Here is a 17,497-nt window from a genome sequence, read left to right as displayed (position 1 = left end):
GCTTCTAATCCTTGGATCCTTTCCCTCTCTCCAGGAGCTCCCAGCAGTTCCACACCCTCTTTTCTCCCATCCTGATCATTTCTCCAGGAATGGATCTGTGCATTTCAATTCCCTTCTCTTTCCTCCAACAATTCCCACCAATCCAGATCTAAAGCTGACACAAGGAGCGCTCAGTGCTCACACATCCAAATCCAGACCTTGCCATCCCTAAACCAGCAACTCCAAACACACAATCCTGGAAAATTTGCATTAATTCAAACCTAACATTTAGAACACATCAAATACTTCAAAATGCCCAAGAAACATCCTCTTGCCTTCATCTCCCAGGGGTTTTTGCTTTGAACTCCCATGGATTTGGGGATCAAGGGATTTCCCTGCAAAAACGTGTGCAGTGCATGCTGGAATGCCCAATCCTGTGAATCCAAGGAGTGTTAAAAGCTTAGTCCAACCTGGACCACCATAAATTTTTGCCAAATATGCCCCAAACCCTTGGGATAACAGAACCCTCTGGTACTGCATTTTTAGTGTGGAAAGCCAGGAATTACTTTATTATCCTACCTCCTTTTTAAAGAGTTGTATCAATTAGTCATCAGCAGAGACCACTTAAAGCCAGCTTTAGTTAAGTTTCAGAGATTTCTTGTTGTTTTGATCATGAAATCGCCAAAACCATAAGTTTGGTAAATTAAACCTGAAAATTTTAAATGGACAAATCCTGAGGGAACTGGGGATTGGCTATCTTGGATCTTATGGCCCTTCAAGGAGATGTTAGATTTACCCACTGATTTTGGTGCCAAGGGAAACTCCTTAAAAACAAGTTAAGAATAATCAAAATATGAACCAGTTCTCATGAAACTCAGCTTTTCGAAACTTTATTCAGGATAAAAAAGGATGAGAATGACCTTGGCAAATACAATAAAGAAAAAAAATCTATGCATATCCCACAGTGATACAGACCAGCAGCAAGACCACTTCTCTCATATTTCTGCTTTTTGTCTTCCAAGAAAGGGACTAAAACTTGAAAAATTGAGTAGTATTTCAACTTTGGAGCATAGTATTAAAGAACAAGTTTCAGAAACGCACATTAAAAATTCAAGACTTGAGGCAAATGTCAAATTAATAAAATTAGTAACAGTATTAACTAGTTGAGGTTGCTTAAATTAACTGTAGTATCTTTGCTTTTTAATTCTTGCAGAAATATGAACCTTTTAAATACATAGTACCCACCTGTTGTAGTGGCACAAAACACAGTGAGCTATAACCTCGAATCCCTACCCAGTCTTTAAAAATTGCTATTGTACATTGACACCTGTAGCTACCTCAGCACCCGCAGTACTTCATACATGACTAAATACCCCTCCAGTCACTCTGATGTCATCACCAGAACAAGGTTTTTATTTTCCGAGACTCCTCACAGGACACCTCTAACCTCAGCAGCTCTGCTGGTCAGAAGCAGAAGGCTGGGCACCCAAGATGCCTGCAGTGTCCTAAAAACTAGGTAAAAGGCTGCTGTAAAAAAAGGATATTAAAAAATAAGAATTGAAGCTGTAGTAAACAGCTTCTAGGAAACAGTTTTAGACTCAGTGAGACACTTGAATTTGCCGTCAGTTTGGTGATTTAAGGCTGTTCCCACACATCCTTCCCAAGCAAACCCTGGGGAGCTTTGCCTGATTGAGATATGGAGATGATTGGGTGCTACTGCACCCAGGGCAGGGGTGCCTGCCAAAACCCCCTGGCAATGAAACCTGGGTTCCCTTCAGCCCAAATCCACCGCTGGGAAACAATTAACAAGAAAATCTAATCCAGCATTTTCTTTCACTGCACAGGGCATGCAGAAGAACTGCTTTTTTACTCCTATGCCATTGCCCAGTACTTAGGAGTAAATATAAAATTAAGAATTTTTATTTCAGTATCCCACACATTATCAAGCAAAAAAATTCAAGGTACTTGTGGAACAGTACCCAAAGCCACCTTCTGTAGTTTCTTTCATTGCTCAGGGATGAGAACTGTGACCAGATGGAAAAGTGTTTGCACTTAAGAGAGGCTATTCCAAAATACAAAGGAAACAAATTTTTTATCACTGCCTACCTCTGTTTTGATTACAAGGTAGCTGTAACCCCTTCAGCCATAAATGGTTCACTGGCATCCTTCAACTCAACAAGCATCTTTAAACTGATGTTGCAAAGGTTATGAATACACGGCAAACACTCCTGGCCCTCAGAGCTCTGTAAGGATTACAATTTGGCATAAGCAAGGTGAATAATCCAACAGTCGTCATTGTTTTATAGTTCATACTGAATAAAACCCTGGGTATACACAGTGTTAGGAAGTAGGATATTACGGCCACTTTATTACAGCACTAAGAAAAAGCATAAGTGAGTGTGTGCTGCCCTGAGCAGCTGCACTGTCCTCCCTGGACCTGGAGCACACAACACAGAGCATGAGGCATCACCACCTCTCCACACACAGGTTTAGCACAGTTACGTGTCTTACTTGCCAGAGTCTGAAAATATGAAGCATTTTTAATGTAAATGTATTTTCCCAGCACTGTGCATCAGCCACCTCTGTAACTTTGTCCTGTTCCCCATTAAAAGTTTTTTTTTTTCTTCCCTTCTACACAAGATCCCTGAATAACAGTCATGTTTAGAAGGAGAACCTCATGTCCTTGGCATAGCCCAGTTTGTCCAGGTTGGGAATGCAAGCATACTGGATCATTGGAGGAGGTCCACACATGAGGATCAGAACATCATTCTGAGGTGGGGGCAGGTGGTCTCTGATCATCTCTTGGTTCACAAATCCTTGGCTGTAATCCCAATCTGTTAAAAGAAAATGAAAGTAGGGGAAGGGGAATGAGGTAAGAAGGAGGAAAAGAGAGATACAAGTCACTTTAGAAAGGAGAAATCCTGATGATTAAATTGTTCCCAGTTGGAACACTTACAGTGAGAGTCAGTTTTACTGGGATTCAGGTTAACCATCACATCCCCAGCCCTGAATACAGAACAAACTTGTGCTACTGCTGACCCAAACTTTCGGGCACCATAAGACTGACACATTTTTTTATCCCAGTTTTGGTCAGGCTTCACATATGACAGTGAAAGTCTGCAGAAAAGTCTTCAAAAGGTCCAAGGAGGAACTTTTATCCCAACTGCTAAGATCAGTGCACAGTTTCTCCAAAGAAGGAATGGCAATCAGAAATTCTGGGAGAACACTCTATGTAGTGGATGACACAACAGAAACAGCCTTGCCTCAACGTACCAGAGGCATATTCTTGGTCACAAGGAAGAGGAGGCATATATGGCTTTTCCTTCTCTGCCCCAAACTCCCACTGAATATGAGTGTGAATCTATCCTGACGTGGATGGGCATGACAAGGAATGGTAAGAAAGGAAAGCCACAAGGAATGACACTGTTTAGCCTTTTCTTCCTCAAGTTTGTTCAGCAAGCTTAGGCAGGGATCTGTGCCCATGAGCTACACAGTGCCTCTGGCACTGCAGCTGCCTCAGGGCAGGCTCCAAACACAAGGATAACACATTGTATTTATGTCTGTGGGGAAGGAGAAAAGGAGGTCACCCTCCACAGGAGACAATGGTAAATATGCAGGTGTAGCCATGGGAAGAACACTGCACTGCCACTGGCCTGAGGTGAGCTTTGGAAACACTTCTCTGCTCACACCAGAGCCTGTGTGCATCCCTGCGTGGAGAACAATGTTACTCAGACATCCACTAAGCAATGAATTCACTAAGCAATGAATCATGAACTCAGAAATACACCCATGACATAGCACATCTCCTGTAAAGCACATTAATGCTCCTGAGTTTTACATGAAGTGGCACTCCAGGTCTTACTTTCAGGTGCCGTGTCCAGTGTGTACCAACACTTGAAGCGACCGGGATTCTGAGCCTGGATCTCATCGAGCTCGGAACGTAACAGTATATCCTTCTCAGTCTGCAGGACAAGGAAAACAGTGATCACACCCTGAATGTGAATGAAGGCCTCAGATGGCCACAGAGCAACAGCTATTGCACAGCCAGCCCTGAGAGATGGAAGAGATGATTCAACTCAATTTTAAAGGCCGAAGAGGCCAAACCCAAGTTATTTCCATGCCTAGCCTGTGGCAGAGCTAATAGAAGGCTCATAACTTTTCCAAATCCTGACCATAAAATGCTTTCTCTCTAAAAATATAACAAAGCAGAACCATCACTTAATCAGGGAATCAGAAGAATAAAGCCCCTTTTAGCACTATCACATCATAAAACTAATCATGACTGCACAGAAATATCTCCCTACCCCCTTCATACTCTGCCATCCAGACAGGGAAATGCCAGTTTTATTCACCTTTGTCAATTCAAGTATCATCAGCACTGCCATATGGAGATTGCTTGGCTTTTAAAAAGCATGTGGAATGCATAACCAAAAGGGTATCAAATTCTGGTTGGAACAATAAACATTACTCAGGGTATCAAGTTTGGCTCCTCCCTGATGCAGCATCACTGAAGGCCAAAGGAAAGCCTTATTTCCCTAAGAGCAGCTGCAGTCTGGGCAGGAAGGAAAAGGGCAGGGACTGAAAGTGCTGCCATTCCCTGCAGCCATAGTAATTTGGCACGGAGGTCACCACTAAGTCCATAACTGTGCGGATAAGGAGGAATGTGCAGCAGCTATCCCAGAGAAGGTGCTATTCCTGGATCTGCAGCTGTGAGTGCTCCAGAAAAACTCCTGCTGGCTCTGGCCAATTCAAAGTGTACCAGCCAGAAGCACACTAGGAGCCCATGTATATTGTTTTAAACACTTTAAAATATTTTTAAGAAATGCTCCCTATTTGTGGAGTTACTGGGTGCAAGGACTCTTTAAAGCCGAGGACTGATGTTTCCATAGGCTGTTGCTAATAGGCAGGGAACTGTTTCCCAGGCTCTCCCTCCCAGTTGCAGCAGGCTTCCCATGCTACTAAAGCAGCTCCAGCCCTGTGTTAGCCATTCTCAATCATTCCTAGCAAATCCTGGCCCTCCTGCCCTGATACCACTGCACTTTATGCCAAATCCAAAGGCTCCAGTCAGCAGCAGAGAGCACTGGCAGGGCTCCTCAGAACAGGGAGGATCTCAGCACTTGGATCATAGCTGCTGGGCAGAAGAACCTCAGGCTGTAACTCGGGTATCACAGAACTGCCTGGGCTGGAAGGGACCTTAAAGCCCATCCAGTTCCACCCCCCAGGTTGCTCAGAGCCCCATCCAGCCTAGCCTTGGACACTACCAGGGATCCATCCAGGGGCAGCCCCAGCTTCTCTGAGCAACCTATGCCAGGGCCTCACAGGGAAGAATTTCTTCCTCATATTCAATCTAAACCTCCTCTCTGTCAGTGGGAAGCCATTCCCCCTTGTTGTGTCACTACAGGCTCTTGTCAAGAGTCCCTCTCCATCTTTCTTGTAGGCATAGATATGGCACAAATAAATGAGCACACGCTGAATATGAGAAGAAAAATAGAGGAGCACCTAAAGAAGCTAAAATCCACAAGCATGAAGTGAAGCTCACCACAAATAATGACTCAACCCAAACACAAATATTCATTAGAGGGAGAAATTAAAAAGCAGAAAGAGTCACAGCAGAAGAACATCACGACAAGAAGGGGTACTGCCCAGCAGCACACCAACATTTGGGTTTCCCAAGAAATCTCTCTTGCAAGGATTCCATGGATGAGAGCTTCCCTCTGGCCAGCATGCAGGATGCCAACCTCAAGGAGTAGGAGAAGCACTGAAAAACTGACAGAAGGGCTGGAAATAAAAGCAGACAGACAAGAAGAATCATAGCTCTGTAACTGAGGGAGCTGCTGGGGACCACAGCTAGTTTTAGCCTCACCCAAGATGTCCTCAGACAGAAAGATTCCACAGACAAACACTGCTGCAAAGCTGGGGAGTTGAAATTGCTGGAGGAGACAAATGTCCACCCCTTTCATGTTTCCAGCTCTGAAAGTCTGCCCAAAACATTAACAACTTGCACAAAGGAATGCAGAGCTTTAACATTCATAAACTGGATTAGAAACAGAGCATGAGTCACAGGAAGGCAAACATTAGCAAATCTTTCTGTAGTAATGCTAAACCCTCAATTTATCACAGTACTTTTATATGGGAGGTTTCCAACACTTCAGTTCACTTCTCCCCTGAGGGTTTCTATCTCTGTGATTTCACTTGCTGAGTGGAGTCCTGCTAGGTAAGTAAAACACTACAAACAGAAAAAAAGGACAGAATTACCTGATTAGCAAACAGCAGCTGGCAAGTGGTGGGATCATCTTTGTCCTTTATGATTGCTCGAATGATCTGCAGCATAGGTGTTATCCCTGGGGGAGAGAGGCAGGTCAGTGATGTGAGGATGGGGAGTAAAAGAAGGGACAAGTGGGAAAATGTAAGCAAATGCATCTACCAGCTGTCAAAAACTACAGATAAATCCTTACAGATACCTACCAGTCCCCCCTGCAATCATCCCCACGTATTTCACTGTCTTGGTAACTGGTTCAGCTTTCTTTTCTGGCCGAATATCAAACTTGCCTGAAGAGAGAGAGTTGGAAAACACTGAAGCAAGCAGGACACACCTCCTGTTATCCCTTTCCAGCACATCCTGCTAAATTGACTTCGTTTCAGCCCTGCAACCCTTCCCTCCCAGAGAAAGGAACAGAAAAGGTGAAGATGTCCTGAATTAGAGCAATCCTGAAAGATGATTTTAAGACATGAAGTGGTATCATCAGACACTGACATAGGTTATGACTTATCCCTGATTACAGCCTACATACACACCACCTGTATTTCAATTTGCTCACATCCCATACCCCCAGTGACATTCACAAGCCCAGATCCTGGAAACAGTTCTACACTAAGGAACTGATCTGCTCAGAAAGTTCATTTCCCCTGAGCAGATTATTTTAAAGAAAAACAAAGTATGCAGCAGGGGTTTTATTTTTTATTTTTCTCTTTTTGAGCCAAACACAGAGAGTCTGAAACTCCCCAAAGTGTTGGGCTGTATTCACAGCTCTCTTCATCCACGATAACATGAATGCTACATACAAAGCTCTGGAAAACCACGTATCGGAGTTCTGCCTCACGCAAAACTACCAGAAAGTTTTTGTGACACATTTGTGACTGCATTATACTAAGAGAAGATATTTTACATTGACATAAAAGCAATGCCTATTCAAAGTTCATTTTTACTTGGGAAATTAGCAGTGGACAGTGCAAACACCCAGTGTTTTTGTCAGTGTATAAACTGTGCCTATATAAGTGTGGAAAAAACCCATCCCTTACTTGAGGACAGCATCAATAAAAAGCACTTCTAAAGTAATAAGACATTTTTCCGGTACTCTTTTACTCTTGGTAAATTCTATATTCCAAACCAGCCTTGCCTTTTCCTTTGTACACAAGGAGGCCACTTGGTCCTCTGAAGTCAATGGTGTCCCCTATTTTCAGGCTGTCCAAGTATTGAGACATTTTCCCCCCATCAGGAAACTTGGGATGGACACCTCTGAAGTAGACCTGTTAAAAACAATACAAAGCAATTCAGTTGCACAGCTCAGAGAAGAGTATTTGCCCTTCAAATTTTTAGGTAGAAATACTCCTCATGCGAAGAATACAGTTACTACATAAAGAAGTGCAATGTCTGACTGACAAAAGATCAAAATGCCAATCCTGCCCCAATTTTTGGACAGAGACCGGTGATTTCTCCACTGTAGTTCTGAAACACAGAAAATATTGAGAATAATCAACACAATTTACACCCAAGTTTAAAAGGGGCTAGAAAAATAAAGAAAAAATCCAGAACACTGTGATTCCAAAGAGCAAAATTCTAAGAGGAAATCCCGTGCTGATATTAATATTTTAAATTCCTAACAGCTTTAAATGATAGGTAGTCTAGCTACCAAGAGGCAAAACAAAAGTACATTATTACAAGAGTTAAAATCACATTCTTACCAATTAAATCAATCATTCCCACTGCCTGGATCAGTAATGATAATGATGATCATCACTCTCAGTGATCATAATGACCAAATTCCATTAGCTTCAGAAGCAGCTGCCCATTCAGGCAAGGTTAACTCGTATTCCAGAAGGATTAAAAAGCATATGAACTTCTGCAGGTCTACACAGAGGGTGGAAATGATGCTGCATCTCATGAGACACACTCACTAAAGAAGTGCCTGCAGAATGCCATGTGGACTGTAGGTAATGGTACATTCCTGAAGAGAAGCCAGCACACCAAGCTTCACATAAAGGCACTGTAAAGGTGGTTCAGAAGTTGCCCAGCCTGGGAATAGAGCATGACATTCTCACCTTGACAACAAGATCCACAAAGCCCTTGTCATCATCACTGGAAACTGGAGTGTAAGGTCTGACAACCAGAGCTCCATCAATCCGTGCAGACAGGTAGATGTGCTGCCCTATTGCAGGGGAAAAAAAAGCCAAAAACTAATTTTCTTCTAAAAGAAGATTTTTCTTTCAGTGGATGTGCCGAGATGCAGCCTCAAAGCTCTAACTACCTTATTTGGGGCATCACTTCTTCCTTTCTTACTTTCCTCACTCTGCCACACCTTGCCAGAGTTGCTAGCCATGCACAGATCTACCTGGAAGGACAGACAACTCCACTGCTAATTCTGTGTGTCAATCATAACTTCATGCATTTACATTTACCAAAGCCTGAACTGTACCTGAGATCCTTCAAAAGATGGGATTTGTCTCTCCTGTACAGGCAAATAAAAGGGGCACAGGAGGGGAGAACTATCAAATGCTGTTCATACATCTTTATTAATGTATTCGCTGTAAACTGCCACAGTTTAGTTAAAACTGAGTTTGTAACTGTTCTTGCTTTGACCACAGATCCTCAGGTCGTCCAGGAGCTCTCCAGCTGCCTTTGTTAAGGCTGCCTAAACACAAAGCACTTTTCTAACCCTGCTGTTCTTCCAGCTTAACATGTGAATGCAGCAACCACGTTTCCATTTGTCACACATCCTCTGAGCTCTCTACAACAGTTTCTCTTCTCAATGTCTACATTATTTTTTTTCTGAAAAAAAGCAAGAAAATAACTAACTTCTATGGAAGGTTTTCATATAAATTTCCACTATTCTGAAGACACCTAAGTGAAGATTACCCAGGAGGGGAGGGAGAGGTTTTGAATTTTGTGGTTTTTTTCACCATTAGGTCAACAGAACAAAGCATCTCCAATGATGACACAGCTCCTCTGCCTGTTATGGAAACATAACAGAGGGGATTTCACCAGGAACTAGTTTGCAAATGATCATAATGACCATATTACATTAGCTCCAGAAGCAGCTGACCCTTCAGGCATACTTAATTCCTTACTTCAGAAGGATTACAAAGTGCTAGGTAAAGGAAGATGTGCTACCTGGTGACCTGGGGAATGAGCAACCATAACGCACCTGAAGCTGTACATGGACATCATATTCCAGTAACCCTCCCAGCAAAGTCTACAGACATCCTGCTAGGGCACACCTGGAGGGAGCTCCAGCAGGGAGCTCCTGTTCCTTCTCTAGGGCAGAAGTGGCTGCAGGCACAGACCCACAGGGTCCTGGTGACCCCTGCAGACTGTCAGCCTGGACAGTAGGGCTGCTGCTGGAGCGCACCTCACAAGAACTGGTACAAAGCAGAAAAGGTGCCCCTCCCAGAGAGAAAATGTGCCTTATGCTCACACCTGTTAGAGTTTTACCCCACCCTGACAGGACATAAGTTGGCAGCCTCTGCATGGGGCCATATACAACCCTCTCCCCTCAGAATGAAGCTTTCAGTGGTTTTTGGTGATATAAGGCAAAAGCTGGTGCTGGAACTAAACAGCATCTGCCACCCAACTGCAGCTCTGCTGCTCCCAGCTGCTTTTCCATCTTCTGCAGCTTTCAGCTTTCTCTGCTTCCCAAGTCTCACCCTGCAAACCACTCCTCAATGTCCATTTTGGGCAAGGCAGGGAAAGGAGCTTTGCTTTCACAGTTACTAAAAAGATCAAGAGATTTTTAATACCCCAAAGATGGAACTTAGCACCTCGAAAAGGTGCTGACAACAACCACAAAGCACAGGAGCCACGGATCACTGCAGCAGCTTGTTAAAGCAGAAGTCCTATTAAACACAACTCACAATTAAATGCTCTTTATACAAGCAGGAGGAAACAATGGCACTAAGCTGTTATGGAAGGCACTACACCACGTGGCCGGACCTTTGAAACAGCTACCCCTGGGTGATTCAAAAGTTCCATGAAATTCAGAAGTGAGTAGATCATCTGGTAAACCACATGTTAGAGGAGAAGTGGATGAGAGTGGTGCCTCAAGGCATGGAAACGGACTGCAGGGATTCAGTCCCACAGGAGTAACACATACTGGAAAGCTGAGACTGGAAAAATACAAGTGTTTGTTCCTCCACTCTCCACAGAAACAAGCTGGATGTTCACTCACATACACTGCATTTCAGAGTCTGCAGATTACTCACAGCATGAGGATAATGTTGCAGAGCTCTCAGTAACAGCTCCAGTCACACGAGCAGTATTCCAAATACAAAACATAGAGAAAAAAAACCCCACAAAATCTTTTATAGTTTAATTAATGCAAGCAACACTTGGATTAATCATAGGGAACGTACCTAGAGGGAGACCCAGAACATGCTCCATGGAAGGGAGAGCAAATCGAAATCTCCTTGTGTCATGACTAACTTCCTGAAAAAGGAAAATCAGAACAGTCAGCTCTGTTGTTGGGATTTAATGTTTGTGATTTCACTTCTAAAACAAGACAACTCTGGCATCCTGCAGGATTAAGAATGAATGACACTTAACAATACTTATGTGCAGATTAAGACTAAGTGATAACTTTCCAAATATTATGGACATCTACACTGCCTTCTCTGAGAAGGCCACAAGATATAAATTAATTAGTTCTTCAATTCTCATTTCAAGTTTAAATATGCAGGAGTTCAAGGCCAAAGTATTCTGATTTTCATCTCACAAAACCATGTGAATTAACCATTGCAAAGGAAGTAGCAACCTGGTTCCTTTTGCCATGGTAAGGTTCTTAAAGTATTTTCCCTGTACAAATGGAATTAATCCATAAATGAAACTGAAAAGAGCACTGTGTTTAGATATGAACAAAATTATGACAATATATACAGTCCTGCTGGGATCATTATCCTAATCTTTACTAGGAAAGTCACACCTTTAATAAAATTTTGGCAATAAGTATCTGAACACTATTTCCTATATTATGTAAATTTTATGTTTCAAAAATCAGGTCATATTCATAGGAATGGAAAACAAAGCAAAAAATGAAAACGACAGAAAGAAACATCATGCAGCCTAATACCTCATCCAATGACTTTCTGTTTTTAAGAGTTTTGTAACCCTTACTTTGTTTGCCAAACTGTTTTTAAAGTAACCAATAGAGACAAATTTCTTCCTCACAGTTTGTCTCATCTTCCCTTGCCATGGTCATACTGATGAAATTTTCCTCACAGTACCTCATTTTAAGGCAAATCCTAAAGGAAGAAGGGAATTGATTGGCAGTCTCAAAAGGGCTTCTCTGTACTTATGTCTATTCAGGAACAGTAACTGCCATTGAAAATTCCTTTAGAAAGACAACTAATGTAGACTGAACACTGCTGCTGTTTCTGTACGGAAATTTCAGCACTGCATGGAAATCACCGGCTTTTGCCAATAATGCTGCATTTTTATTATGCTGTCTTTAACAGTATGCAGAAAGAACAAAGCTCTGAATTCCCACTTAATCACCTCACCAATTAAAGTCGAGAGAGTTTAGCTGAAGGTGAATAACACAGGTATTTTGGTGCATCATGAGGCAATTGTGCGAAACTAAGAGGCTCAGGGAATACCCAACACCAAGATCAGTACACCTGTGCCTCTCTCTGTCATACAACCAGCACACTGAGCCTGTCACACTGCAAGGTGTCATCGAGGCTGGATTACAGACAGCCTTGGATCAGGATGCACTTCCAGCACGACCTCACTCCCCTTTGGCACTGCCCTAAGCACTTGGAAGCCATTGGCCACACACTTCTGTCTCAAGCAGCAGTGCCACAGAGTCTTCCACCCTTGCCAAACGCAAAGCTGGAGAACAGTTTTTGCAGGCTGGTGCTTTGCAGAAGCCACTGAAAGGCAACAAACTAATTATGCACACCATTATAAAACCTACCAGCCAAACTGAAATTGCTGGCTTTTTTAAGGAGTGAACTAAATCAGTACACCTAACTATATTATAAAAGATTTTTCCTATGCTATGCACTAGGAAGCAGCCTCGAGACTCCTATTTCTCTGTTCAAGAGACAGGCGTGGCAGACTCAGGACACATCACATAATCATAGAAGGATTTGGGTGGAAGGGATATTAAAGATCACCCACTTTATGCCCCTGCCATGGGCAGGGACATTTTCCACTATCCCAGCTTGTTCAGAGCCCCATCCAACCTGGTCTTGGACACTTCCAGGGATTCCAGGGGCAGGCACAGCTGCTCTGGGCAACCTGTGTCAGGGCCTCAGCACCCTCACAGGGAACAATTTCTTCCTCATATCCAATCTAAACCTCCTCTCTGTCAGTGTGAAGCCATTCCTTCTTATCCCGTCACCCCAGGCCCTTGTCAAGACTCTCTTTCCATCTTTCCTGAGGGCTCTCTTCAGGCACTGCAAGGCCACAGTGAGGTCACCCCAAAGCCTTCTCTTCTCCAGGCTGAACAACCCCAATTCCCTCAGCCTTTCCTGACCTCATGAGAAGCAGGGAGTCTACAGTAACAGTGTGGTTGCAGTACACCTGGAAAATAAATTCAGCAATGCAGCCCAGGCCAAGCCCTATGGTCCACAAGCTCTCAGGTCCCACAAAACCAGGATTCAAAATGACAGTATTTTTTTTTGTTTCCTTTGACAGAACCAGTCAAAGCCAAGCTATCAGTGCACCCTCTAAACCTCAAACAAAGCTCTGTTCCAGTCCAAAGTCTTCTGATAAATTTCTGAATAGCTCATAGCCTTAGAAAGTCAACACTAAAAATATCCTCAGGTGTAACTTTACACCTGAGAAGTCACGATTTCTCTTTCATGCTTTTGATAGTGGGTTTATCCAATAGAAACCTAGACTTTTCAACTTTGGTGGCTTTGGCTCACATCCCACAAGCTTAGCTACCAATTTCTGATGGCAAGATCCACCCCTGAAAGCATCATGACCTTCCTCTGGTATCCCACTTGAGAAAGCATTTAATTTTGAACCAGGAGGCTTTACTTTTAACAGAGACTAGAGAAACTGAGACAGCTTGGGTACTGTCAGGACTGCATGACTTAACACCTTTCTTCCCATAAAACATAACAGTATATCAATCCAGTAACAGGAACCAGCATCAACATAGTTCTGGCAGCTGCTGTTGAATGCCACTGACCATGAAAAGGCTGCCTGCTCTGCCTGACAGCAGGACTTGTGTCTCTTAGCCCAGTCAGCGGTGTACAGTTTGGGAATTTCTGCTGACACCTGTCACTGTGAGTTTGATCATTTCCAAGCAGTATTCTCCACTCTAAGCTGTTTGGAAACAAGCTGCTTGTGGAACTGCAAGTTACACCACACAAAGAGCTTTTACAAAGTAGTCCTTTCCTCAAGACAAAAAGTATCCACCCTTTTGGGACATCACCCAAGGCTTCAGAAGCTGTAAGCATTTCACCGTGCCCATGGAGAGGTCATGCTCAGGACTGCATATGCACCTACCTCCTTATCAATCAGCCTCAGTGCATACTTCACTTCTGGGTCCTTGAGGGTAATTGCAGGCTGGGGATTCCTGAAGAGCCTCATGAAGGTGGTGTAGATCAGCCATATTGGATATGTCACAACCTGACGCAACTGCAGCAGCACAGAAACAGCATCAGACACATGTGCAGAATGAGTTATTTGGGTTACAGGAAATAGGGTACTATGCCATGGCACTCTAACCACCAAAAAGAATGTGTTTATTTGAGCAGGAAGAGGAAGCATTATTAAAAAAAAAACCCAAGCCCACAGATTTGCTTTATGAAGACCTAGCATCACACCTGTATTGAGGCACTTGCACACCAGCACAGGGCTGCCATGCTGGCAGCTGGACACAAAGTGAGGCTGTCACAGCTCCATATCCCCAGGTGCCCTGACAGGGAGGTTGAATCCCCATCTCCAGCAGGCACATAGACACATGTATCACACGTGTCCAAATACACACAGAATATCCTGAGTTGAGAGAGGCCCATCAGGATCATCCAGTCCAACCCCACACAGGACACCCCAACAATCCCTGAGAATGCTGTCCAAATGTTCCTTGTGCTCTGCCACGCTTGGGGCTGTGACGATTCCCAGGGGAGTTTCAGTGCCTAACCACCCTTTGGGGGAAGAACCTGTTCCTAATATCCAGCCTAAACCTGTGGCAGACCACACTGATCAACACAGCCAGACACACACAAACAGCCCCAACAGGCTCATCCCGTTCCCATCCCCACCAATCGGGATGAAGGTCCATGAGTGGGAATTCCATACACACACACCTGTATGATGTGGATTCCCCAGCAGCTGGCTTTGCCCTGGCAGAGTGTGCCCTCTCCAGGCTCCCCAGCTGCTGCCATCTGGACATAGGGGCCACTGTTGCACAGACACCTTCACAGGCCACCCCACGTGCTGCAGACACTCCATAATTTGGGGTCTCACACTTGAGCACAGACCCTGTTTCTCTCTCTGGCAGCTGAGCGGGGCTTTGCAAGCCATGCCACGTTGCTGCTGGGTGCTGGCACCATGCACACACCCTTCAGCTCAGAGTTTGGGTGCAGGCACTGTCATTTCCACCACCACAGACCCGTGCATGCAGAGCAGCACCTCTTCCCTGGGAAAGCACCTACGCTGCAGGACACAGCCAAGAGACAGCCCTTCTTGTGCCTTTACCATCATTTTCCCCACCTCTGAAGCCCTGTAAGAGAGGAACAGATTATGCTGTGACACCACACCTCTTCACATTGGGGCAGCAGAAGGAACTGCACAACTACTTATAAAAATCCGCTCTGACTCAGTAATTTATTATTCAACACTTCAACAGAGCAGAGGGGAAAAACATTACTATAGCAAAAATAGAAAAAATGAGCTCAATGTTCTGCCTGCTTAGCTTTCACTTTCATTTTATTTTAAAGGAACCCAAACAATATTTTAGAATGGCACTTGTGCAACTCTGGCAGTCCCTCAGGAGGCTATAAAAACTTCCTACATTATTAATAATAAAACTGTGAGACAGCATAAATTCTCTCTTATTAAAGTGCTGCTGTGCAGGTTTAAAATGTATCATCACCGTATACAGCCTGAGTACACACCATGCCATACATTCAGTATTCCCAAATGAAAGTTAAAAGTGCCATTTTTCACTTTTATTTGGGAATATTGAAATAGCTCCATACAGGTTTCTGAAGAAGCTGAAGTTTACAGGAAAATTATTCCTTAACTCTAATAGATCCATCAGATCACTGCAGCTCTGGGAAAAAATTTTGGTATTGAGTCACAAAAAAGGGCAGAGGGAGGGAAGTTGTTCGAGGTGACAGAGCAGCAAGTAAACTCCTTAATGAGAAATTAACATGTGAGTGAGGTCTGGAGGCAATGGCAAGCTAACTTTGCAGCAGATGTTTCAAATGAAGCATTAATAAGTTAAAACAGTTTAATTTCCAAATGTGGCTATCTCAAATGAACAAAAAAAATAGAGCTGCTGTTGTCAGACAATGAGAAATAATTTTAACACAGTGTTAACCTCGTGGAAAGCAACTTGTTATTCATGGTCAATTAGTGCAAAAGTCTCATGGGATTTGGCCTGAGAAGACACAGCACACCCCCTAATTCAGAAAGCTATTTTAGTCCCTTACTCAGATCTATCATCAGGTGGGCAGAAAAAAGGGGAAGAACTGAAGGCTGAACAATTACAAAAAGCTGTGCTTGCTAAGAAAAGCATTCTCTGGGTTAAAATTGGCCTATATATGCTCACCACAGGGCAGACCAAGATATAAATGAAGATAACTCCACAGCATTAGGTCTCCAGCAGCAGAGAGCAATAGGCTGACCACAAGGCCTGGGAATCACTAAATGGGGACCTTGTGACTCATCAGTTCCAGCTGCACAAATCTTTGCAAACAGACAAGGCAGAATTAGTAACAGAGCAGGAATTTTTATTAATGGGAAAAGGCCTCTGTGTGATAACAAAGAGAAGAGCCATGGAGACTGCAGTGCCGGGGCGTGGTGAGCACAGCACAGTCAAACACACAGGCTCACAGCTTGACAACCCAGCACTGCCCTGCCCTACCAACACACAAACCAAACCCTGCTATGGCATGAGGCACATTGTACCCTCGGCTTCAAGCACCCTGGTTTTGAAGTAATCTCAGCTAACAGATTCTTCTCATCTGTTTCAGAACCCAACGAGAGGATAACGGGATTTCTTCTCTTCTGCAGCTATAACCTCATCTCCCCTCATCAATGCACCTTATGAGCAGCTGTACCCTAACGAGCACATGTTGAATCCAGCTCCATCCTGCCCTCTCACAAACCCGAAGTGTTCAAGCACCGGAGCAAAGAACCGTAACAGGCAGCTGACAAAAGAGGGTAACGATGCGTAGCAGAGCTGACAGCGCTGCAGACCCACTGCTCAGCAAACACGGTCATAGATAGAATCGTGGGATGGTTTGTGTTGGAAGCGACCTTAAAGACCATCTCGTTCCAAGAGCGTGGGCAGGGACACCTTCCACTATCCCAAGCTGCTAAGAGCCCCATCCAGCCTGGCCTCGGACACTGCCAGGGATGGGGCAGCCACAACTCCGGGTAATCGGTGCCAGGGCCTCACCACGCTCACAGGGAACAATTTCTTCCTCACAGCCACTCGAAACCTACAATCTGAAATTATTCCGACGGGGAAAACACCACAAGCGTTCAGAGCCCCCAACAATAACAACAGTAACAATAACAAGAGCAGATATCCGCGAAGCTGGGAGGCCAAAACGGCCCGGCCAGGCAGCCAGCACAGGCACCAACACCGTCCAGGGCGCAGCAGCCACGGGACGACCCCGGAGCCTCCGCAGCGCCGCGGGGGCACCGCGGGGCTCCCGGCACCGCGCGGTCGCCGGACAACGGGGACACGATGGGACACCCCGGGACACCGCCCCGCCCCGGAGCGCTGCGGGAGGGGCTGGGGCTGCGCAGGAAGGGACCCCGCTCCCGGCCACCCCCCTGCACTCACCACGCTGAGCTGCGCCCCCATCGCTACCCCGACACACCACAAGCACCGCCCCACTCCGCCCCGGAGCGTCACACTCCGCGATGAACGGCGCCGGTTCGGCTCCACCCCGTGACGACATACACAGTGCGGACCACGCCCCGCCCCGTCTCGTGACGTCACGTACCGCGACGAACTGTGTCTGTCCCGCTCCGCCCCGTGACGTCACCCACCGCGCTGGGCTGTGCCCCGTCTCGTGGCGTCATATCCCGCCCCGCCATGTCCGCGGGACT

The 17,497-nt window shown here is 44.9% G+C and overlaps 1 protein-coding gene across 1 annotated transcript; it reads right to left on the bottom strand.

The window, feature by feature from the left end:
• Positions 1-844: 844 nt before the first annotated feature.
• On the bottom strand, positions 845-17,378 carry LOC119708281 (NADH-cytochrome b5 reductase 3-like). The gene is made up of 9 exons (XM_038154457.1): positions 17,229-17,378; positions 13,712-13,843; positions 10,606-10,678; positions 8,299-8,405; positions 7,377-7,506; positions 6,445-6,528; positions 6,235-6,320; positions 3,842-3,941; positions 845-2,813 (listed from the first exon to the last, which is right to left on the bottom strand). Exons 1-9 carry the CDS (start codon positions 17,247-17,249, stop codon positions 2,641-2,643), a joined length of 906 nt encoding a protein of 301 aa, XP_038010385.1. The 5' UTR covers positions 17,250-17,378; the 3' UTR covers positions 845-2,640.
• Between the last annotated feature and the right edge of the window lie 119 nt (positions 17,379-17,497).

Source organism: Motacilla alba, chromosome 1A (assembly GCF_015832195.1).
Source record: "Motacilla alba alba isolate MOTALB_02 chromosome 1A, Motacilla_alba_V1.0_pri, whole genome shotgun sequence".
Classification (NCBI taxonomy): Eukaryota; Metazoa; Chordata; class Aves; order Passeriformes; family Motacillidae; genus Motacilla; species Motacilla alba.
Note: the sequence above shows the minus strand (reverse complement) of the source record. Positions and strands in the feature narration are given on the sequence as shown.